Source organism: Tiliqua scincoides, chromosome 1 (assembly GCF_035046505.1).
Source record: "Tiliqua scincoides isolate rTilSci1 chromosome 1, rTilSci1.hap2, whole genome shotgun sequence".
NCBI lineage: Eukaryota > Metazoa > Chordata > Lepidosauria > Squamata > Scincidae > Tiliqua > Tiliqua scincoides.
Window position 1 is genome coordinate 215569479 of NC_089821.1, and position 25951 is coordinate 215595429.

The window sequence follows — 25951 nt, forward strand, 5'->3', positions numbered from 1 at the left end:
CCCCTCCGCTCCACTCCCCACGTGCTCCTCTCCGCCCTTTCCCACTTTGGGCCCGCCCCCAAGAGCGCGCGCGACAGCACGCTCGCTGTTCCTGGCCCCCACTCCTCTCCCCGGCGGCCTCGCCTGGCATTATCTCCGGCTTCACGCACAGCAGGGGCAGCTCGCTCGCTCCGCCTCCGGAAGGGCGGGGTCGACCAAGCACCCATTGAGATGCAGAGGCGTCGCTGGTGGACACCGCGTTACGCGGCGGCGAGCGCGTGAGGATGTTGCACAATGAGTAAGATGGCGGCGCTGCTCCCGGCTCCGCTCTCGGGCAAGTTCACGGGGTGCGTGTCGCCGCCCTCCCCGCCTTGGCTTTGCTTGGCTGGCTCGAAGAGGGAGGGAGGGAGGGAGGTGGCCGGACCACCGGCTGCGAGGGAGGAGGCCCTCGTGGGCTTTGAGGGGTGAGGGCAGGGCGGCAGCCGAGGCCGAACCGCCCGTCGTGGGCCGTGGAACAGCACCGCAGCCTCCCGCCCGCTTACACCCGAGAAAGCAGGCGTCGGGAGAGCCTCCTCGGGTGTCACCGGCGGGGAGGCTGCGGTGCTGTTCCACGGCCCACGACGGGCGGTTTGGCCTCGGCTGCCGCCCACGTCCCTCGGCGAGGGGGGACTCCTTCAGGGTCCCTTCCCTCCTCCATGCTCGAAGTGAGGCACTTTGAGGCTGCAGTCCTAGCCGCGCTTTCCTGGGAGCAAGCCCCATGGACTCTAATGGGACTGATTTCTGAGTAGACACGCATAGGATGGGACTCTGAGGCTGCCATCCTGACCACACTTTCCTGGGAGTAAGCCCCACTGACTCTAATGGGACTTCTGAATAGACATGCCTAGAGTTGGGCTCTTAAGATACTCTGTCAAGGACAGTTCTCCCCGTGTGAGCCAGCGTGCCAACCACTGGGGTTTTGTCATTATGTCTCTGGGGTTCTAGTGTGTTACATTCGTTTTGCACCCAGGAGCAACTGCTTCCAATGTTGCTCCTGGGTGTGCTCCTGGGTGTAGTTTTTCTACCACAAGCTTCCCGATTTCATACTACAAAAGGTTTGTCTAGTAACAAATCCAGGTGATCTGCTGTATGGTGTTGCTATCATGCTGTAATATTGCTAATGAAACTACAGTACTGGCTGAGGAAGACCTTGCTGCCCAATCCTATCCACGCTTTCCTGGGAGTAAGCCCCACTAACTGTAATGTGACTTAATCTTGAGTAGACATGCATAGGATTGGGCTCTTAGTCCAGTGTTTTGTTCTCAGTGTTCGTTCTTTGCTGTACTACTTTGTATCATTCACCTGTTGAGTGTTTCTCAACCAATGGTACAGGTACCACCAGTGGTACTGAAGGTGGGGTCAGGAGGTACTCACTGAACACCTGCTGCCCAGCAGTGAGGCCAGCAACACAAAGCAAAAAACAGAAATAGGGGGCTTGGCGGGCAGAGCTCCAAAGCATGCTTTTCACAGTCCTCCCGTCCACCCTGAGCCTCTTGCTGGTGTTTGTCACGTCATGTATGGCCTCCCAATGTAGCAGTAACTGGTGGTGATATCATCACCAGTTACTTCCAGTGATACTTTCAATAGGTGGATCATACAAAGTGATATGGTGGGGGGCAAATGTTAAGAAACACTGACCTACTGGAAGTGCCACTGGAAGTAACTGGAAATAATGTCATCATCACCAGTTACTTCTGAATTGGGAGGTCAGATACAATGCGACAGATACTGGTAAGCGACTCAGGGCAGACAGGAGGGCTTTTTTGAGCATATGAAAAGCACACGCTGGAGCTCTGCCTGCTGAACCAAGATTCCTACCACTGCTTATCATATTGTGGTGTTGGTCTTGCTGCCAGGCAGCAAGGGTCTGGGGGTCCCATGAGTAACTACTGGACACCACCTCAAGTACCATCACTGGTAAAAGTACCACTGCTTGAGAAACAGTGTCTTAGATTATTTAGGGCGCAATCCTAACCCCTTAGGTCAGTGCTTTCCAGTACTGACATAAGGGCAATGCAGCTCTGAGGTAAGGGAACAAACATTCCCTTATTTTGAGGAGACCTCAATTTTGAGGAGTGATATTCCCTTATTTTGAGGAGTGACACCCAACTGCAGGATGTAGCACATGTCACATTGGCACCGCTGTGCCAGTGTTGGAAAGCACTGACATAAGGGGTTAGGATTGTGCCCTTAACAGCCTGTTTCTGTGCCAAGTTACATTGCACTATCCATTGAAATGCAGTTGCAAGCATAAATGCCTTCCAGAAATCTTCCCCTCCTCCTGTCTGAGAATTCGGTGAAGTAGGAATTCCCAGACCTCCATTCTGGTTTTCAATGCTAGGTTTAAAAAAATGTTTTTAACTAGGTCTTTTAGATTGTATGGGATTTAAGCTGAACAGCAGATAAAAATTCCAGCATATTTGTTGAGCCATTTTATTGTTGTTTGTTTATACACAATAAAATGTACCACCCAGCTGCTTCTTAACCAAAGCTCTTCAAACTTTGGTTAATAAACCGCTGGTTAGCACACAATAAAATATAAATACAGAACATACAGGAAGCTGGACTAGATGGGCCTATGGCCTGATCCAGCAGGGCTGTTCTTAGGGAAATAACAGTAAAATGCCTCCTTGAAAAAGCCGAGCAGTCAATAAAAATTCCAGCATAAATCTCATATAGTCTAAAAGACCTGGGTTTCTAAAAACATTTTTTTTTTTGCAATACTTTATTTATTTATTACAGATACAGGTAAAGAGCATTGGATAAACTTTGGGCTGGGACTACAAAGGTTACACATAAGGGTATTGGCCATCAATTACAACATACCTTCATCCAAATGAAATTATTCATATTCATCAATACAAAAATCATCATATTTAATCTACTAGTTAATAATTCAACTAAATAAATATTTTTTCTCTAAACTTATCTATCCAATCATCAAAAGGCTTCAAATTTTTACTTATACACTCTTGTTACCACCAAACTAATATTTAAAATTTTTCTTATCTGATTTTTAGTTTCTAATAACGCATTTAAAAATAATGTCTCCAGTTGCAATGGTAATACACACTTCAATGTCTCTTATAACATGTTATATCATTTTCCAAAATTTCCTTATTTTTTCACTTATCCACCACATATAATAAAAAATTCCCTCAATTCTTTGCTCATCCAACATTTTTTGATGACCCAGGGTACACTTTTACTATTTTCTCTAAAATAAATTGCCATCTATAGATTATTTTATATAACTTCTCTTTTAAAAAGTAACCCTTTTATTTATCTTAATACCACTTTAATTTCCAAAATACTTATATTCCAAATTTCCATTTCCATCTACTTTAATTTAATATACTTAATAAAATACTCTTCATTTCTAAAAAAAATTAAACCATTAATAACTACCCAAAAAAATTTTTTTCTTGCTGTTCACCCATTTTAACTTCTGTCAATGCTTGTTTTGTTCTCTGTCTTCTTGGTGCTTTCCTTCTTGCTCCTCCCACTACTCCTTCCATTTCTTTTTCTTCTTAAATTTCTTGGCCCCTCTCTTTTTTTCTTTATCTTCCTTCTGTTTTTGGATTTAATCCAAAAGTTCTTCCTCTTCTCGGGACAGCGAGCTCTCTGTACATTCCCTCTATTTTCTTCCTTAAAAATCTTAATTCTTATAATTCTTATTCTTACTTTTTCCATCACCTGTCTCACTTCAAAATACTCAATTTCTTTAACTTCATCCAAGATTGGATCCATTTTTTTCTTGTCTGTTATTTGTAATCTGATCCTGCCTGCTTAACAGGGAGGAGTTTTTCCGGTTCATTTGTTCAGATAATTTCCTGACCTGTTGCTCCATTTCATTTCTAAAATCCATCAGGAAATCCATTAATAAGGTCTGGCTTTTACTAACATCCTTTAAATTTTTAAATGCCATTTTTGTCAGTATCAAATCCAACCACTTCTTGTAGGGCTACTTTCCAATTTTTGTATCCAAAAAATATAAATCAATATTCCACATCCAATCAATATCAATGTCAAATCAGTCAAACCATTAAAGAGTCGTCCACATCTTTATCTTGCATCCCATCTTCTTCCAAAAAGGGTGTATCAATAATCCAAGTCAATAACACAGTCAAATTAGGTTAATATGCCTTTCAATGACCCGGCCATATTTCAAGTCTCTTGCTAGGAAAGCGAAAGTAAAGGTTGTTTTTTTTTTAGCTTTTGAATCTTAATTAGTCATTTCTTTTCCATGCACACCATTAAACAAAATAACCTTGTATTTACTCCAGCAGGGGTTACTTTAGATCCAAATTCGCTCAGTTCCCCTCTGGGTGGCTACCGGCCAACGTAAATAATCTTAAAAATTATCTTTTCTTCCTTTCAACTTCTTGATTGCAGTTCTTGATTCTAGCCTTTTAATGAGCCAAAATTACTCACATTTTAAAGCTCTTTTCGCTGTCGTGTTGTTGTATCTAGGCCGCGGGAGGGGAGTTTCCCAGCTCTCCAGATCCTCTCCAAGATGGCGTCCGGGATAGATGTGATTCAGCACAGAGCAAACGGGGAGAAATCTTTGCAATTGCCTGTTTCAAAAAACTCCCCCGTTCGAGCTCTCAGCTCTTTGTACCATCTTCTTGGCAACGAAGCGTGCCTCAGTTGTTTAGGCACATGAAAAACACATCTATTTAGCAGTCGTCATCGTCCCCTCCCGGGAGCCCTCCGGGGTTCACTGCTACTTCGCTGAGTGTTGGCTCCGCCCCCTCTGAAAGCATTTTTTACCTGGCATTGAAAGGGATGTAGAGGATCCTGTTTGTTTTACTTCATTTGACCTCCTAAGCATTTTTAATTTTGACTATCAGCTGTGATAGTTTGACATCTTTGTAACTTTCATACCTGAAAAATTCAATAAACAGATGTACGTATTTTTAAAAAAGGAATATACAGCTGGTGCTAGGGGAACCTCTTTAGGGAGGGAATTCCAGAGATGGGTTGCTACAATGGGAAAGGCCCTGTCATTATCCACCTTACCTCAGGTGACTGGGAGACACAGAACTGAGTCTTGGAGGATGATCTTGGAATCAGAGGAGACAGTCCTTTTAAAACTCTGTGGCTTGTCCTGGCTACTGCTACAAAACTCCCTTTCCCCAAGCCAAGTGTACCCATACCTTTCCATTGCAGCAGATGTTTTGCTCTCTCTGTGCTGATTGTGATTATGAAGAATATTTTATAAGTTTTGAGTAAGACATATAAAAATGCCCCATTTTGAGATGCATTTGTGGGTAGCTTGAACTACATAGAGTTCCAAATTTCAGGTTTCCATCTGTTATTAAAGCATCTGAACAATTTCAGTACTTTTATGGGTGACTGAATTCTAAGGATCCAATCCTATTCAACTTTCCACACTGAAGCAGCCTTGCCAATGGTGTGTTTACTGCATCCTGCATGGGGGGGGGGGGCAGTCATGGAGGTCTCCTCAAAGTAAGGGAAGATTTGCAAACTCTCCTCAGTACTGTATTGTAGCTGCATTGGTGGTGGAATGTTAGACGGGATTGGGTTCTAAGTGTCTTTTATATAGATATAAGATTACAAAACAGATTTCCCTTTCCAGTGAGCTGCCTTCCCTTTTCCTAGATAGTGGATAAGCTGCAGTGATATCACGGAACATTTGTGAAGAACCTTAGTGACTCAGGAAAAGGTGTCTGAAGTGGAATATTGGCAGTGTAGCTTCTGTAGGGGAAGTGGGAAGAAACAGTAGGATCAGAAAAGTCTCTCTTAGGGCCCTAGAAACATGAGGAGCTATGTATGGTTTTTTCCTCAGATGAATGTTGTTGCAGGAAGTCAAACAGATCACTTAATAAGTGCATAGAATGTACAAAATAGAAGTAGAGGAATCTAAGAAAGAACAGAGGAACCTAAGAAAGGGAACAGTATAGATGAGTGCCTGAGAACCAGTAATCTTGAGTTAAACATGTGGAGGATGCAGAGGTCTGAAGAGAGAATGGGCCAATGAGAAAATAGGTGCCCATTTTCTATTGAAGATACGTTTGCACAACACTACCAATGTTTTAGAGACAAGGAACTAGAACTTTCAAAAGCAGGTATGTCTGTATAGTTACTGGGCAGAGCAGTTTATTATCATGACATGAAAAGGAAATGCCCTTGATTTTTTTAATAGACAGCAAACATTCATAATGTGACAAGTGATCGAAGTGCAGAGCTCAGGTAGTTAAAGAATAAATACAATATCAAGAAAGGGATTGTGGATGATCCTTCTAATGGCATCTCCTGGAGCAAGGGTTGGATCTCAATTAGTTTGATGACTTGCTGGTCCCTCCAGAATTAAGCCCATAGTAACAATGTACAGGTTGAGTCTCATTATGTGTTAGGGTTCCCCAGATGGCAAAAATCACATTAAAGCAAATCCATTTTTAAAAAGTTCCTTTTCTAGGTGATTTAAAAACAACCTTTGTGATGTAACACAAAGTCATTATGCAGACAATTCATCAATCAGTCTCTCTCCAGGAGATTGGAAACCAGCAACCCCTCCACTCAGAGCTGGGAAAGAATGTACAGTGATTATCTTTCTTTCAAGTGCTCAGGGGGAAGCCCTTCTAAGTGCTTGGAGAGAGAATGATTGATGGATTGTCAGCTGGCTGCCCCATCTCACATTAATGAGACTACTGTTAAATGTGTTTTTCCTTTAATTTAAAGGGCCCTCCTCATCACCTTGAGATAGAAAAATCTGTGGATCATTAGGTTATACCTGTAATCACTTCCATGACTTGTCTCTACAACAAGTACAGGTTGAGACTAATTATTTGCATGGGTTGCAAGCACTCATTTGGTTGGCAAAAAAACAAACTATAGCAAATCAATTTTAAAAAGCAAAGTTTCTTTGCTCCAGTGATTTAAAAACAGCTTTGCTGACCTTTTGACTCTAAGATAAGAGTCATTAAGAAGACAATCCATCAATCAGTCCTCCTCCAACTCAGCCCCTCCCTTCACCAATGCAAACCTGCTGAGGGGGAAGGGAGGGGCTGCTGGAGAGAGAAGTATTGATGGATTGTCAACCAGCTGCCCCCCCCCCATTAAGGAGACTATTGTTAAAGGACTGTTCAGTTTTTAAAACTGATTTTAAAGGGATGCATTTTCCTCTTCCAGGGATCAGCACATTCTTTCTCATTTGTAGGGGGCCATTCGTGTTGAGTCAAATCCGTGTATAAAAAATGTGTATAAATAGGCTGGACCTGTAGTGAACATTCCATGCCTTGGAGAGGGCTGCACAGGGCTTCCCGCACCTTCTGCGGTGGTGAGCACCCCCTCACTTCCCCTTAGCAACTCAATCCTGGGGATCACAAGCCACTCCCCTGCAAGAACTTACTGAGAGAGTAAAGCTCCCTCAAAGTTTGAGAAGCTGATCTAAAAATATATTTTTTCCTAGGATTTACATTGAAAAAGAGACCCTAACTCAGTAGTCTGATTCATGTGTAATTCTTCAGCTTGTACACCCCTCCCCCTTGCTTCACAAATCGTTCTTTCACAGGTCCACAGCAAACATAGCCTGTCATTACATCTGCACGAAATAAACTTCAGTTTGTACAAATAGTTTGCCTTGGAATTGAAAATGACAGTTTGGCGTAGGTTTCCAATTCTGGTTGGAGTCCCTCTATGATTTTTCATAAACCAGGAAGACAGGGAAGGATTGGAGAACTCAAGGCTAGTAGGGAACATGTGAAAGTGAAATCATTTATAACAGGCAAACTATGGTTTGGCCATTATGTGTGAATGGAATCTATCTATTTATTGTTAATATATACTGCCTTTCAACAATAAAAGGTAGTTTATAAAGCAGTGTACATAGCACAATAAAGCAATAAATGGTTAAGTCATAAGTAAATTATTTTACATGCCTGTTTTCAGTTTTACTTTTAAGCAGGTTATTAAAAAAAGTAACTTGAAATATTATTATATGTATAATAACAATAATATTTAAAAATATTTAAAAATTATTTAAAATATTTAAAAATTGTAAAAATATTTAAAAATTAAACAATTTATGTTTAATGTTAAAATGTTTAAATAAAATGTCATTAAAATATTTCTTAATCCACTCTGATGCCTAGGGCTAGGGTTTAGATCAGGGGTGGGCAAACATTTTAGCAAGAGGGCCACATCATCTATCTGACACTGTTCAGGGGCTGGGGAAAAAAAAAGAATTACAGGTCCAACGTATTTATACATGGATTTTATTCAACAGGAATGGCCCCTGCAAATGAGAAGGAATGTGCTGATCCCTGGAGAAGGAAAAATGCACCCCTTTAAAATCAGTTTAAAAAACTGAACAGTCCTTTAACAATAGCCTCCTTAATGAGATGGGGGGGCAGCTGGCTGACAATCAGTCAATCCTTCTCTCTCCAGGCAACCCCTCCCTTCCCCCCCCCAGCACATGAAAGAAAGATATTTTGCATTGGTGAAGGGAGGGGTCAGAGTGAAGCCTTTCTAAGCATTTTGAGAGAGACTGATTGTTGGATTGTTGTCTTAATGTCTATCTTAACATCACAAAGTTCAGCAAGGCTGTTTTTAAATCACCAGAGCAAAGAGACTTTGATTTGCTATAGTGCATTTTTTTGCCATCCAGGTGAGTGCTTGGATAAATGATGATGCTCAACCTGTAATTTACTTCAAATTTGAATAAATTTACATAAATGAATGCATTAGAGACTGAATTTATATGAATTTTACCGGGCTTATTTATACACATGAGAACTATTAAGACAAGCATGTAGAACCACATGAGAACTATGAACTGTTTGCTGCACACCTTTTGCACAGTGAAAACATACAGACCAAGCCAGAAACACATGGAGGAATAAGTTGTTCAGAGGCAAAGGGTGTGTGTGTTAAAATTATGCCCAAGGAAAAGCAGAAAACACATGGAGACTATAAAAGGCCTCACTCTAACTCTTCCCGCAGCTTGGATCTGGTGATCGCAACCAGCAGTTGTGGGTCAGCATGGGCTTTGATGGGCCAGAGGCTCATTGGATATTGGGGGCTTCCTGCAGGCCAGATTGGGGGACCCCAAGGGCCACAAATGGTCCCTGTCCAGGGTTTACCAACCCCTGGTTCAGATTCATGAGTTACATTCAATGTGTGAATTTTGGGTACAAATGTTTAGATAATAAGTTTCTGTCACCCTTAATTACAAGGGTTTTTTCCTGGTTTTTGGAAGGGAGAGAGCATAATCATAATTTGTCTCCCTATGTTATTATACAGTAGTAAAAGGTATGGGTTTGCAAACTAGAACTGAGATGGTAGCACAAATCTTTTGTACCAGACTTTAAATATGTATTTCACTATTCAGCTTATTTTACCAGGTGCTTTGCATGTCCTTGCTTATCTGAGATATAGTTTTGGGAATCGGCTGGACCACAGATATAATGTAATTATACAGTTATCTTGCATTTAATTACATCTGTAAGGCAGCATGGCTTTCTTTTTCAAATTTGCGGCATGAAGTAATATTTATTGTTTTCAGATAAGAAATATTTAGTGTATTGTCTAAGTATTGCCTCAACCTTCAAATTTCTGCAAGATCTTGCTGACTGATATTACCGAGATCTTGCAGCTTTAAAGTTAAGTACTAGTTAGATGAATGTTATATATTTAGGATGTAATATTGAGGCATATGTGCATGTGTAACAAATTGTGGATTTGGGACAAAAATCTTTCTTTTGGAATGTAGAAAATACTTGTCTTTCTCATTTCAATCACTTGGCAACAGTTGTGATCACAACGAAGCAGCTATTTAAGCATAAAGTAACTTTTTTTAATTATTCACAGATCCTTTGCATATGATACGCTTAAAGACAGACTGCCTACGATTCTGACTAAAGTTATCGATACTCTGCACCGACATAAAAATGAATTTTTTGAGGAATACGGAGAAGTAAGAAACCGATGCCTTTGACCATTTTTAAATGCTATTTTGTGAAAAATTCTAATCCTGCCTCTAATCTTCTGTAGTTCTTTCGGCATGCTTAGATATCTTTTCTCTTTCTTTAGAACAGCTGTTGCCGAATTATGGCCTGCAAGCCAGATCCAGTGTTTGGCAAGAACCCCTCCCCCCATGAGCAGCACTTACTGTTCCACCATGCTGTTGCTTCGTTCTTCACCTGATCTGGATACAGGGACAGTTGCATCTGCCCAGACGTCCTGCTGCAAAACCTTCTAAGATGTTGGGCAACAGACACAACTGCCCAGAGCATTCCTGTGCCCAAATCAGGTGAAGAATGAAGTGGTAGCATGGCAGAACAGAAGGTGTTGGTCAGGATGGAGATGGCTTTTTCAGAGCACTGCAGTCTCCGGTTTGGAGACTGTTGCTTTAGAACATGAGCCCTGGTGGATCAGGGCAAAGGCAGGGCTCAATAAATTTGCATTGGATCTAGGAGCCTGCCCAACAATTTAGGAGCCAGAAAGCACAAAGCAGGTTTATAATTATTCTTTTAAAGTTGCTGCTAAGAATGAGCACACCATAAACAAGTCGTTATAAGTTAAGGAGCTTATGTGTCTACTCAGAGGTAAGTTCCATTGTGTTCAGTGAGGTCTACTCCCTGGAAAGTGTTATAGAATTGCATTCCTATCATTGCATTGCTAACATACAACTTAAAAGTGCCTCGGCCACAAAGAAAAATTTTATAGAAGATAACATAGCATTTACCCTAGTCCAGTTCACCTCCACCCCCCTTCCTTTTTAACTTACACTTTCAACATTAATTTAAAAGATGTCTTCAGCCAGGACAGAAATTTTGATTGGGAGTGAGGGCAGTTTCTTGATTTAAACAACCTCACTGGGTCTCACTGGTCAAAAGATCTGTAGGTACTTGGAGGATCTCCTGTGCTTAATTAAATTAGGAAACAGTTTCAGAAAAAGCAAAATCTTTGCTTTAGAGATGCAGATTTAGCTATCCTTCCAAGGTTCTCCATCCGGACACTCTTGTCTTCCAGACTTGATCACATCAAGTAGATCTGTGTTCAGAAACTAATTTGCCTGCAAATAAAGTGATTCTTAGCTCAAATTGATTTTGCTACTGATAAGCATTGAACCACCTATACTGCGTATTAAAAGGAAATGGAATTAAAGGAATGATGAGGCTAGTGGTCCTCATTAGCCCAGAGGAACAATAGAAAACTGTGTCTGACCCTAATAAATTCCCCCATTAGTACTTAAGGCTACAGAGGCAATGGAACTTGGTGAAGTTCTAAGATCAAACTGAAAGCCAGCACTTTCTATTCACAAATCTAAAGCCACTCCAAAGTTTATTTAATCTCATGGCAAAATGCAGTAACATTATATAAAAATCCAATATATAAAATATAAGCAACAAGCAATAAATTAAACAGTAGTGAATAAAATCAAATTACGTTATGTTACGTATGAGCAGTTACTGACAGCCCAATCCTGAGCTGCCCGCAGCACCCAGGTTCAGAGGCCCCAAGGAGGGCTGACACCAAATCCTGCACCTCCCGTGTTACCGCGGGAGGCTCCTCCAGCAAAGGGAATGTTCATCCCCCTTCCCCAAATAAGGTAAGCAGCCCCGCTATGGGGCTATTCTCTTTAGCGCCGACCATAAGGTCGGCGCTAAAGTAAAGGTGCTTGGGTAGGTCACGCAGCCCTGCACGAGCACCCTGGATCCTGCAGAGCGCAGCTCCACGAATCCGCCTCTCTCCCTCCCCCGGCACGCCTCCCGCCCGCCCCCTGGCATGCCTCCCCCTTCCCCAGAATGCCTCCCCATGTCCCCACTTCCCGTTCCGCAGCCCGGTGGTCCAGGAGACCGCCCGGCGGTGCTAGCCCAGCACTGCCCGGCACTGGGCTAGCACCAGTGGTGAGCCCTGCAAACTTGCCTTACGTTTGCGACTGGTCCGCGGCACGGAGCCATTCTGCGGACCACAGGATTGGGCTCTGTGTGAGTAGGCCTGTGGCTGAATTTCTAAATCATCTAACCCAGTGGTTCTCACACATTTAGCACTGGGGACCCACTTTTAAGAATTAGAATCTGTCAGGACACACGGGAAGTGATGTCACGACCGGAAGTGATGTCATCAGGCAGGAAATTTTTTAACAATCCTAGGCTGCAATCCTGCCCATGCTTACCCAGGAGTAAGTCCCATTTACTGTCTTTGTTTAAAGAATATACGTAGTAGCTTGCTAAAAGTATAGGTCTGTAACATTTCCCCAAATGCAGTCACATACCATGGGAGTATCAAGTCTAATATATTAAAAATAAAATATTGAAATGAATGGGGACCCACTTGAAATTGGCTTGCAACCCACCTAGTGGGTCCCAACCCACAGTTTAAGAAACACTGATCTAACCATTTGACAGCAGTACCCTCAAGTTGATGTAGTTCCTGCAGGGAGCTGGAGTACCTTCTAAGGGGGTATTCCATTGCAGCGTGATGTAAAGTTTGAAGAACATTCCAGCTGTTAGGATTATCAACCAACCCCGACTGTATTTCCAATATTGGCACTTGCCCTGGTTAGTACGAATTCGGTTAAGCGCTGCCCAGTTTTTCCTTGGAAGATCAAAGCCATAAGGACTCTGCGTTGGATCAGGCACTAGATTAAACAGAGTGAAACAGAGAAACGTTCTGTTAGTTGTGCTATAAATTCTAAAGGCCTGGCAGAAGTCCCATTTCCCTCTGATAATTTACAGTTGTGGTAATGCTATAATCATTTATACATTGATCCTACCTATGTTTCCAATTTATGCAACCCAAAGTACTTTGACAGATCTAGGTGAAAAGATTGAAACAAGATTCAGTTTCCATAAACGTATCTTTTTCAGGATTTTTAGGGATGTGAAGGTTATTGGGTCCTTTGAGGAAAGGGATACCTCAGATTTACTAAAGCACACTGTGGTTTGCAGATTTCCCCCATTTCATAGGCTCTTGCCTTACAAGGTTGTTCCTTGTACCATGAAACTGCTTTCACTCTCCTTCCTTGGATATCTCAATAATCATAGTGATATCTGGTATTGCACACAGGTAATCATTTCGTTGAGAATTCAGCTTTTCTCAAATATTTTGTGTTTGTCACTTTTGCCACATTAGATTCTGGATCATGCACGATGAGAGCTCCTGCAAGTCTTCCTTCATATTTTAAGCTGTTTTGAGCCTTTCATATAAAATATAACCTGATTAAAAACACAAGCTTAGCAAATGTACATTTGGATTGCAAACACTTATCTTGCATTTTATTTTAGAAAGGTATTGAAGCAGAGAAGAAAGCTATAGCCTACCTCTCCAAGTTACGGAATGAGCTGCAGACAGACAAGCCATTGATTGCCTTGAATGATAACCTCTTTGATACCACTCTATGGAACCAACACCTAGAATATCATCAAAGTATATCAAATGAACCACCAAGCTGGTTTCAGTCACCTTGGTTGTATACAGAATGTTATATGTATCGAAGAATTCATGAGGCTCTAGTCCTAAAGTAAGTGCATGTGATGTCACCTGCTGTTTTAATTTGTGCAGAGGAATTGGGGAAGAGAGTTCAGCTGAGATAAACAAAACTCAGACTTAAGCATATATCTCCTTCACTCCCTCTCCAAACTCAACTACCGTAGTCAATTGTTCTTATTACAATTTATATGCATGCATTTCTTCTGAATACAAGTAAGGATTGTTTTTATTGAAAATTTGAAAATATTTTATTTTTGTACTGTAGTTTACAATGATCTTGTTATAAAAGGCTGGGCTTTTTATGGAGGGGATGTCAACTGATTGTTCCTATTATATTTATTACATGCTGTTGTGTCATTTATCTATTAGCATTTATTACATGCTATTTATCTGGAAATTTATATGGCATCTTTCCATCTTCTAAGGGGCTTTCAAGACAGGTCATATTCTATTTAAATAAAATATAATCAAAACATTATAAACCAATTAATTAAAAAAGAAGTACATAATAAGTGGCTAGCTCATCCAATAGCATGTACAAGCAAAACAAGTCTTCACCAAGTGGTGGAAGGATGTTATTGAGGGGCCCAGGCAAAACCTCCAGGGGAAGAGAGTTCCAAAGATAAGGGTCACAGCTGAAAAAGCCTTATTACATGCAAAATGTTGGTTTCAATATACCACAAATCTTTTGGAGATGCAATTGGCAAGAATGTGTATCTTATTTATTTGCTCCGTCCTTTACCTCTCTCCTTGCACCTCTCTCCTTCTGTCTGCATCTCGGGCTTTGTCTTTGTCTCATATCTTTGTCCTCCCTCTGCACCTCTCACCCTGCTTGCTCTATCCAACTCTCTGTCCTTCTCACCCCCTTTTTGAGGGCTGGCACCAGCTACCTAGCCTTTTGTCAGACAAAGTGACATCACCGCCAAGCACCATGGTCAGGCAGTTTCCGTTGCAGTCATACTGCTCCTGCTCATATGGGCAGAACCATGGCTTATAGCGAGTTTTAAGTATTATTTTTTATGCTTAAGATTTGCTAAGCTGTGAGAGAAAAGAATTTGAAAAAGTGAAGGCATTCGTAAACTCTTTTAACAGTAAAATAAAATGTTTGATGCCTATGATGCCCATTATGGACCTGTTACAAAAATCCGCATCTATTTGTCAACTTATCTCCTGTAACAAGAGGGTGGCTCACCCCATGTCATCATGTTGTGCAGTTCTTTGTCCTTGCCATCAGCAACCAGTGGTGTAGACCTGGAATAGAGAGCTGCATAGCATGATTGCATGGATCCTACAGGAGAAGAGTTTAACATGGGGGTGCAACTTATTTAGCCATTTTATACCCTGCTGTTTTCCAACTAAGCAAGGGGTGCTCAAAATATTTTCATCCTAACTTGGTCATGTATTTATTTTCCTTCTATTTAGTCCACCTATCAGTGACTTTGATGTATTCAAGGAAGAAAAGATTAATGGTTTCTTTGAATCTCAGCAAGCTATTATTGTGTTAAGTACTTATCTACAAGAGCTGTTGAAAAACATAGCAGACTTAGGTGAAAAACGTCTTCAGGAGGAATTTTTAAAGTTGTTGCAGGTAAAATTGGTAATCTTTCTAGATTGTTGATATGTTACAAGTATTCTCTAATTTAAAAAGTGTTAAATTGATAGATTTCAAAGATTATCTAATTTTGCCCTTTAGCAATTTTAGATATCTAATAAATGTTCAAAAACTGCCCATCAGTTGTATTCAAACAAAATTAGTAATGTTAAGCAATGTTGGCTTCAATGAAACACGTTGTTATTATATACTATACGCTTAATAACAGAATAACAAAGAATATTTATAGAGGTGCAACCTATTTATCCATGGATCTTTTATCTGTGGATTTGTCTCAATGGGATCAGGTGGGGGGAACTGAAAGTTGTACACACCTTTGCCTCCTTTGCCCTGTGCTGGCAAAGAGGCTGAAGAGGGGGGTGGAAAACCCTGTGTAACCAGAACACGTATAGCAAGGTGGAGCGCGCGCGCACACACACACACACACACACACACACACACACACACACACGCAGGCGCGGTAGCAACAGAGGGGATTGCTTTAAAAAACCCAGGGAGTGTTTGCCGAATTCCCCCCCCCCCCATGGTGCAGGCTCTCCTGCTCCAGCCACACAAACAAAACAGCCCAGCAAGCAAAGCATGAGATTTAGGCTGCAATCCTCTCCACACTTTCCTGGGCATAAGCCCCATTGACTGCAGTGGGGCTTACTTCTGAGTAGAAATGCACGGGACTAGACTCTTAAAAGCTCAGCATCCTACCTGTGAAAGAAACGGGGACAGCTGGCAACAGGGAGGCCTGAGTACAGGAGGGGCAGGTGAAGAAGGGGGGGATTGATAACAGCTGCCTTAGTTTCCTTCCAGCCCCAAGTGTCAGCCTGCAGCATATTTGCTTAACTCTATAGAATTAACACAATGTGTTTTTCTTAATCACGCATCAGGAGTCATGGAATGGAACTAACATGTATAAATAGGCTCCACCTGTATACCGCCTTTCAAAAAAGTAGTTCACAAAGCAGAATGGCTAGCACAAAGCAGAATGGCCAGCACAAGCCTCTGCATGTCTACTGAGAAGTAGTCCCACTGAGTTCATTGGGACTTACTCTCAGGTAAATGTGTACAGAGTTTTAGGCTGAATTCGTTTTATTTCAATGGGACAATCTTCCCTTGCTTTTTGGGGGTACAACCTAATGCCATCTTAATGTTGAATTGTTCTCATAAGCCTTCCAGACCATTTCAGTGTTCTTGACAGTCCTAAAAATTGTGTTGAAAAGGATGAGTAAAATTCTCATATTCTACTTGTTCTAATACTAATGCTCAAACAAGCATGGCAGTCAGAAAACCGTATGGGATCCTACTGGAGCCCCAGTCTTTCCAATGAATGCAGTCTATCATAATTAACATAATTTTTTGTTGTTGATAACTTTTGTGGCACTCAGTGAAACATTCACACATTCTTGGACATACATATGCTGATCCATCACAAACTAGCACCTACGTTACTTTGCACTATATTTCAATTTGCTGAACTCTATTCCACTGTCCTTTTAATTCTCTTTATATCAGAACCTTGTTTTGGCATCATGCCAAAGCTTTAAATCTCATTGAAGTTTTTTTTAATACAACTGAAAAGTCAATATTAAAAATGACTGATGTAGTTTCTGTCTATGAACTTAGCTGTAGTCAGTCAGGATGAATTGAATTTGTAGGGTTATACAGGTTGGTCCTCTTTATCCGCAGATTCGGGATGACATCTGCAGGTTGCACTGACCTGCACCCTCATGAGGTGACCAGAGCTGCACTCCAGTAACTTCAGAAGGGTGTTCTGAGGCATTGAGGAGGCTGCACACAGCCCTATCAGGCCTCAGAATGCCTTCTAAGCTGTTCTCTCAGGAGGCCTTAGAATGTCACCTCTGGTTTTCCCTCAAAAACTGGAAGTAATGTTCTAAGGCCTCTTGAAGGCCTCAGAACACCCTCCAGGTACCACCTCTGAAGGGTCTGGGTGCCCTGACCTGCAGATTCCAGTATCTGCAGATTTTGGCATCTGGGGGTGTTCTGGGAACAGAACCCCTATGGATGCTGAGGCACTACTCTATGTACCATCTTTTCATATAGGGCAACATCCTGACCCATGTTGGGGCTATACAGATGGAGCCTGTTTATCTGCAAGGTTCCATTCCTGGACCCTTCACAGATACCAAAAACCATGAATAATGAAATCTGCAGTTTTTGGATCCCACCTGAATTTTTGAAAATGATCAGAGCCATTCTAAGGCCTATATAATATAGGCCACGCACAGCCTTTACAGGCCTCAGAATGGACTCTGGAAGTCATAGAAGTGCACTTCCGGTTTTCAGTTGAAAACCGTAAGTGTCCTTCTATGACCTCCAGAGGCCATTCTGAGGCCCCTGAAGGCTGTGTGCAGCCTCTGCAGGTCCCAGAAGAGCCTCTGGAGGCAACTAGAGCACAGCTCCAGAAACTTGAGGTTGGACTAGATTTGGCTTAGTGCAGGTCCAGGGGATCTACGGATCTACAGATCTGAGCCAGATCCATAGATATAAAATCTGTGGATAAGTAGGCTCAACTTGTACAACACAAAATAAGGTATTAGTATGTATATTTCTAGCTGGATGGAGAACTACATGTATAAATTGGTCTTGCATGTGAGGTTTGATAATCATGTGCAGCAACTAGAGGGTGTGGATGTAACAAAAAATAATAAAGCTGGCATTCTGCCAATTAGCTAATTGAAAGAAGGAGCATATGTGCTCTTCCCTACCAAACAGCAGTGGCAGGATTCCAACTTTTCTAAAAACACTATTAGACTGGTGACTAAATGTGTTTGGTGGATACCTAGTTCAAAGTGGTTAATGCATATTTTTTCTTTCTTTAGGTTTCACTGTGGGGTAACAAATGTGACCTGTCAATTTCAGGCGGTAAAGCTAATTCTCAGAAGTCTGATCCTTTACAATCCTTGCAGGAGTTGAAATCTTTTATCTTGGTGGATCATACAGAAAAGATTTGGTCACTGCTTAGCAATAAAAAGAAAAATGCACAAATTACTAGAATTGATATAGTCTTGGATAATGCTGGCTTTGAACTTACTGCTGATTTTATACTAGCTGAGTTTTTGATATCGTCAAAGTTAGCTACTGAAATTCATTTTCATGGAAAAAGTATTCCATGGTACGTGTCAGATACTACAAAGCAGGACTTCAATTGGATTATTAAGCAAATGCAGTCATCTAATCACAAGTGGATGTCTAAGTGTGGTGCCAGCTGGGAGGGAAATCTGAAAAAAGGTGTTTGGGTTTATAATGATCACTTTTTCTGGACTTCACCACATGAATATTCTAGTATGGATAAAGTTGCCTCTGATTTGTACACCGAGTTGCAGAAATCAAATCTGATCATTTTTAAAGGTGATCTGAACTATAGGAAATTAACCGGTGACCGAAAATGGGAATTCACAGTTCCATTCCATCAAGCCTTGAACAATTTTCACCCAGCACCCCTCTGCTCCTTAAGAACACTGAAGTGTGACATTCAGGTTGGGTTAAAACCTGGGCAAGGTGAACAATTTATGACTACCGAACCTGAGTGGATGTTAATTGGAAAATATGGAGTAATTCAATTTGATGCTGCTTCATGATATGCTTTGCCCAGTATAAAGGATAGTACTGTGCTAAATGCTGTTGTGGCTGGTCAAGGTTGGAAGACCACTGGCTCTCAATATGCATGTTCATTTTTCTTCCACATGTCTTACTGTGTTGCTTTGGCGATGCTTTACAAATTCTTTTCTGATATTCATCTTCTTAAAAAATCAAAAATATGATTCATTTTCTTGTATTCTTAAATACTTTGTTTCCTTTCCAGCTTAAACTTACAATGAGAGCTGCTTTAATAACTTGAATGCATCAAACATTCTGTTCAGTTTTAACATTCATACAGGCAAAAAGGTTGCACTTTAGTAGCTAACAGTTCAGTTTGCATTTCTGTAGCAAAAGTCTTATTTAAAAGCTGTTTGAACTTGAGTTGTCTCTTGACAAGAGTTTAAATAAACTATGGTTAAAATGACATTGTGAACTGATTTGTGAGGTACATAGTCTAAAGAAACAATGTGTTCAGCGATCTTCCTCTCTGCCAAGCTTCAAGTGGCACTGTAGCCAAAGATAAAGGGCTTTGCCTGACAGGCTCCCCAGCAACCTGGTGGGACCCCATGCCTCCTCTTTTCTATCCTATGCTCAGGAGCATCAGAGGAAGTAGAGAAGATACCATGGTTAATTTATTTTTGACCGTTTTATACCACCCCCGGATTGGCCTTTTCAGCCATACTAGATGCTGTGCCAGAACCACCTTTCAGAGCGCGATACCATAGTCTTTCGAGACTGAAGGTTGCCAATAATAATATACCACCCTTCCTCCAAGGATCTCATGGTGGTGTACATAGTTCCTGTACTCCTTTTTATCCTCATGACAGCGCTGTGAGATAGGTGAGCTTGAGTCCAGTGGGAGAATGGAAGAAACTTGCTTAAGTGGGTAAGGACTGCAGCAGAGGGCAGAGGCAGGAGGAAAATGTATGGGGAAACGACTGTCCACCCTGCCTATGAAATCTCACAGCCTATTCCTATTGCCTAGCTTTATAATCCCCTGATACCTGTTCTCCATACTGGGTATAGCAAGAATCCTATTCAGCCTGGGGATTAGATAAAAGAGTATTATGGCCAGTAGACAGACAGACACACACACACACAATCAATCTATCTATCTATTTGAGAGCGGTTAGGTAGACTGAACCACAAAGGCAGTGAAACCCCATCAGAAGCACATACCCTAATCTGTATCTTAAACAGGAAGATGTTTGTGAAGAAGTTAATTTTTGAACAAAAATCTATTTAAGCAGATTTTTGTATTGTAGAGTGTTTGAATTTCTCCAAGATGCAACAAAAAGACCTACCACATTAAATATGTTTGGGACGGATGGGTGTTCTATAAACAATCCTTCTATTCACTCAGAATGAAAGTACTATTTGTAATGTACCACCAAAGAACTAGTCTGTGAATAGTAGGCTGAAAAGCTTCATTTTCCAAATGATAAAATCTTTCTGTGCAATGTAATAATACAATTAATAGGTTTTACTATGTTCCCCCCCTATAGACTCCTATAAATAGGATTCTACATGTGTTGTGGGTAGAATCCAGTTTGTAATAAATCTTGGCTGCCTGTATGTTTGGTAGTCAGCAGAAACATTTCTAATCTGTTTGTAACATCCTGTCCAAGTTTCTGGCAATTATCATAGACAAGCCAAAGTGGTCCATGAGAGGGACAAAGGTTTTGTTCCATCCCTCTCTCTTTATTAATAGGAGGGATAGTTCCTTTCTGGGAAAGAAAATTGGCACACTTTAAAAAGACAGTTGAAATATATCTAAGAGGGTCATGAAAATCCCACACTCCCACTACCAATAAATAATTAAAAAATGAGCAGTGAACTCTAGTGGAAGCTTGCCCAGGAAGAACTGAAATTGGTTTCTAAGTTTCCACAGAAAGATTAAAGGCTTATCTAAGATTTTTACTAAGCATTCTGGATTTTACAGTCCTTTACCAATAGATTTTTCTGAGCCAAAATATGATTTCTGAGATGGATGACCTAGAAGTCTAATGTATTTCATAAGCTGTTCTCAGATCTAACTTGCTGTCTCTGTAATTAGGGATAGAAGTTGAATTTGGTGCCAGTCTGCTTAAAAAAATATCTATTTTGTGGGTGTCAAGTCATGATGGCGGAAGAAGAGATAGCATATAAATCATGAATGTACAAGCTAGGTTATGAATGTAAAGGTGTATGTGTGTGTTTTCATGCCATGTTTTTTGTCCTCACAGCTATAATCAATTGTACTCCTAGATTTGCTAATAATGAGAATTCTACAGTTTGTGTGTCCTTTTAAAATTTTTTGGTAATGTCTGGATGCTTAAATTAAGAGCTAAGATAATCAAACTTCTGCACTTAATACTGTAACAATCAGCATGCAGTTACCATCTCTGATTTGGCACTAATGTTTTCTTTTCATTATTTGACCTTATAGTAAATCCGGTTTCTGAACATTTGGTTCATTAAAAACTAACAGCCCAATCCTGAGCTTCCATGGCACACAGCTTTGGCAGCACCGAAAATGGCTGCCACCAGATCCTGAATGCCATGGGCTACCGTGGGCGGCATCTCGAGAGAAGGGGAGTTTCTTTTCCTTCTCCTGGGTAAGGGAAGTAGCCCCGCAATGCGGTTACTCAATGCACTGCGACCAATAGGTCGGCGGTGAGGTAAAGACGTTCATGTAGGGGGCCGAGCCCCACACAAACAGACAGGATCTGGTGGAGCAGAGCTCCACCGGACCTGCCTCCCTCCCTCCCCCAGCATGCCTCCTGTCGCCCTGCCTTCCCCCTCCCCAGAATGCTTCCTGCCCACCTACCCCCCCCCCCCGCTCTTGCTTGCCGTGCCACGGCTCAGCAGTCTGTGACTACCGAGTGGCAGAGGCCAGGTGTCTGCCCAGTGCTAGGCCAGCGCTGGGCTAGCATGGGTGCTCGCTTGGCGGTAAGGCTCACAAATGTGCCATAGCGATAGTCCACGCCAGCGGTAAGCCGGCACACACTGTTCAGGATTTGGCTCTAAGTCAAAAGTCAGTGAAATATTTCCAGTAATTTTGTTTGAAGCTAACATCCTTGCATATTGATAAATGCAACATCTCTCTATGAGGCTAAGGGCGCAATCTGAACCAACTATCAAGTACAAGGTAAGGGCAATGCAGCTCTGAGGTAAGCTTAGAGCATTCTCTTACCCTGAGGGGGCCTCCGTGACTGCTACCCAACTGCGGGATGCATCACATGCCCCATTGGCACAGTTATGTCAGTGCTGGAAGATTGGTTAAGATTTGTGCCTAAATTAGCTACTCATTTTGACACAAGTCTCTGAAATTTTGTATCTGTCCAAACTTAGTAACACACTCCATGTGAAGGTGGGGTCATTAATCAAGCTCTGTTTGCCAAAGCTGCAGAAATTATTTAGAAACACATAATAAAATGTATGCCAATAGAATCCGTCAACAAGGTACATTTACTGTATCTTGCCAGTTTTGGACACCAATTTCAGGTTGCTGGCTTTCATGACTTTTGTAGCAAAGTAGGTATCTGCAGAAAGCTCAATAACTAGTGTTCTTAAAGGTAAAATGGATTATTGTACTGGTAGAATGCACAACTGTGCATCTCAAGCGAAGTAGTACGCAAGAGGACAAACGTGGCAACTTTTTCTTAAATACTGCTGGAGAGCTGCCAAATACTACTGATTACCTCAGGGAACAGTGATGTGGCATTGTATACTGTATGAGGATCATTCTTCCAGAACCATTCTTCCCAGAACAGCATTAAAGAATGCACAAGTGCATTTAACATTGAGAAAATAGTAGCTACCACTGCCACAAGTGTCCAACTCTATGGGACTCTCAGGTATGTATGTATGCATGCATGCATATAGTGGGCACAATATAGTTAGTACATTTCCCAGGAAAGGGACAATAAGCACCTGTATGGTACTCTCAATGTTCTGAGCACTAATAGAAGCAGAGAAGCACTTTTCTCAATTGGTAGGAGATCAGGAACTGAGGGAGAAACTGGCAATATGCACATGCCTTGCCAATGCAGAAAACCTGCTACAGACATGAAATAATTTAAGCTTTCAACTATTTAGTGCTAACAGAGGTGAGATTGGGAGTTGCAAATTGTCCCCCATTCAGCTACCATTTAAAAGACATGCCCAATAGGCCAAAGACAGAGATGGATCTGGAAGAGGCCCGTAGACCCAAAAGAGATAAACTAGGAATGGGGGAAAGCAGGATGGGGACATACTGGTAGCAACAGAAAAGGAAATGGGACTTAGTTCTGAGTAGACATGCATAGGCTTGTGCCCTGAGGCTCCAATCCTATCCACACTTACTTGGGAGTAAGCCCCATTGACTTTAATGGGACTTAGTTCTGAGTAGACTTAGTTTGAAACACAACATTATGCAGGGGCTGGCTAGAGAGAGGCTCTTTTACCTCTCACATAACACCAGAACCAGGGGACATACACTAAAGTTGAGTGTTGGGAGAGTTAGGACAAACAGAAGAAAATATTTCTTTACCCAGCATGTAATTAGTCTGTGGAACTCCTTGCCAAAGGAAGTAGTGATGGCATCTTTAAAAGGGAATTGGACAAATTTCTGGAGGAATAGTTCAGCATGGGTTACAAGTCATGGTAGGTATGGGCAAGGTACAGGTAGGCATGCAGAAGAGGGCACCAGGATGCAGGGTATGTCTGTTGTCTTGTGTTCCCAGAAGCATTTGGTGGGCCACTGTGAGACACAGGAAGCTGGATATAGCGAGGCTCTTCTTATGTGCTTATGTAGACATGCATAGACTTGTGCCGAAGGCTGCACTCCTGTCTACACTTACCTGGGAGTAAGCCTCATTGGCTTGAACGGGACTTGGTTCTGAGTAGACATGCATAAGCTTGTGCCCGAAGGCTGCAATTCTGTCCACACTTACCTGGGAGTAAGCCTCATTGACTATAATGGGCCTTTCTTCTGAGTAGATATGCCTAGGCTTGGGCTCTCTAACTTAGACTGCACAGGAAACCCGGCTCATCGTTGGTCCCCCAGCAGGGTTGTGAGAAGCCCTTCAGCCCGTCAGTGCGGCCAGCCCGGCGTTGCAGGCAGCAGCAAAGGAGGCCAGGCGGCCCCGCGCCTCGCCCTCCAACTGCCAGCCAGCCAGCCAGCCACCTGGAGCGCGCGCTATTTCGAACGCGCATCGCGAGGGCACCTCCAGCCCGCGAGCCGGGTGGCGTTGCTATGGAGACCGGGGTCGCTTAGCAATATCTGTGCTGGGGACGCGGCTCCCGGCGTTTCCCGGGGGAAATTCTGATCGAACCTTGGAGGCTCAGCAGCAAGTGGCGCGCGGTGGCCCCGCAGGAGCATGAGCAGGGACTGCAGCGGCGCTGGCTCCCCCCACCCCAGGCTCAGCGACGTGACCAGCAGCACGACGATGCCGCTCCCTGCCGCCACCGTGCCAGCTTCTCTCGCTGCGGAGGTACGACCCGCCCTGCATGGCTGCTGGCTGGTTGCCTGCTCTGCCTCCATCTCCTCTGTGACCAGCTGCACCTTCTTCTGAGCCAGACCATGGATTTGGTCTAGCCCAGCCATTTGTTACCAGTGTGCCACAGCCCACTGGTGTGCCCTGCATGGTCTGCAGGTGTGCCATGGGGCTTTGGGGGAGGGCCATTTGTAAGTAGGGCCACTGGGGGATGTGAGCGCCGCCCTCCAGCAGCATGATGCGCCTAGTCAATTGTAAAAAAAAAACTGATGGCGTGCCTTGACAATTTAGCACCTTATCAGTGTGCCATGAGATGAAAATGGTTAAAAATCGCTGGTCTCGCTCATTAACTAACTAGCAGCAGCTTTCCGTGGTGATGCGCCAGTCTCTGCTCCTCACATGTGCATTGGAAAAGGGGACAGAACAGAAGCCGTGTGGAGGAGAAGAGTGTTGGGCTAGAGTGTCCCTTGTCCTTCACACTTCCTCTTTCACTTCATCCTCTCCTTTCTTTCCTAATCCAGAGAGCAGAAGAAGGAAGAGGAGCTGTGAAGTGAGCAGGTGGACACAGGGGGTGCCCCTTGCCAGTCTGAAAGGGGAAATGGAAAATCATTGCTGAGGGATGGAAGGGAGCAAAGGAATCAAAATAATTTCCCCCCATCAAATTCAGGCTATACTAGATCACTTTGAATTAGCTGAAACACAAGGAAACCTTTCCCTCTGCAATATTTTTTTTCTTAAAATATGAAGCTGTCTTGTGCAAAGTCACTCAGTCAAGTGATTGGTCTGTCTCAATACAGGGTATGCCAACTGGTCATGTCTCTTTGGGAGCTCAACAAGTAGAGCTCTTTCCCATCCCTGCTACCTTAGATTCTCTAACTAGTGATATGAGGGCTGGAGCCTAGGACCTCCGTGCTTTACCATTCTTTGACGTTTTGTTCCCCCTTGTTGACATATTCAGTAATAATCCTGTCTTATAACAATATGAAATACTTAAAAGGGGAGAAAATGGCACTTGGGAGAATATTCTGGAAGACAAAGAGAATTATTTAATTTCTGTCTATAGCACTGTTCCACTTTCATGCTATCACAGAGGCTCAAAAAATCAGTTCAGGTATTACACTGAACTCAGTCACATGAGCATTGTAATGGGACCCTCTTTGGAGAATTTAGGAGTACTGCAGCTTTTTTTTATTGGCTTACATGTTACATTATTAAGAGCCAAATGAGATGAAATGTTAAATACTTTTTCATCTTTTGCTCGTGTGTTTTCTTTCCCTTTAAAATAACACCTGGGAGCATGAAGCAAAACCAGTTCAGGACTGTAGCGCAGATGGAGGGGTCTTTAATTCTTGCACCACTGTCATTTTCATAGCAAAAATCTCACCAGAGTGGCTATTTATCCCCAATGATGTCACTGTGGAAAATGGCACCTTTGGGGGCAAAGCCAGAGTAACCCTGGCTTTGAGGCGTATTAACTTCTGATTGATAAACTCAGATCATAGAAGATCATAACCACTTCAGGGGCATGTTTACTGGACAAAAGGCAGGAGTACAAAGGGTTAAAGTCCCTCTCCACCCACACCACAGTCCCAATCCAGATCAAACATCCCCTAGCAGCTGCTATTTTAGAGGGAAAACATCCCCATAGGAAATGACAATGCTTTTGGAATCTCATCTCTTTTGACCCATTTTGCCCCATGTGAATGGATGATTCGGAATGCTTTCAAAGAGTTTTCCATTCATTTTCTTCTCTCTCTGGAAGACACCCTCACAGTCATAATAATTGTTTATTCCTTGTTGTCAGCCTCCT

At 42.4% G+C, this 25951-nt stretch overlaps 1 protein-coding gene across 1 annotated transcript; it reads left to right on the plus strand.

Annotated features, from left to right (window-relative positions):
* Window positions 1-183: 183 nt before the first annotated feature.
* ARMT1 (acidic residue methyltransferase 1) lies at window positions 184-19106 on the plus strand. The gene is made up of 5 exons (XM_066611299.1): window positions 184-326; window positions 9853-9958; window positions 13275-13510; window positions 14902-15067; window positions 17923-19106. The coding sequence occupies exons 1-5, from the start codon at window positions 274-276 to the stop codon at window positions 18679-18681; spliced, it is 1320 nt and encodes a 439-aa protein (XP_066467396.1). The 5' UTR covers window positions 184-273; the 3' UTR covers window positions 18682-19106.
* The last annotated feature ends 6845 nt before the right edge of the window (window positions 19107-25951 follow it).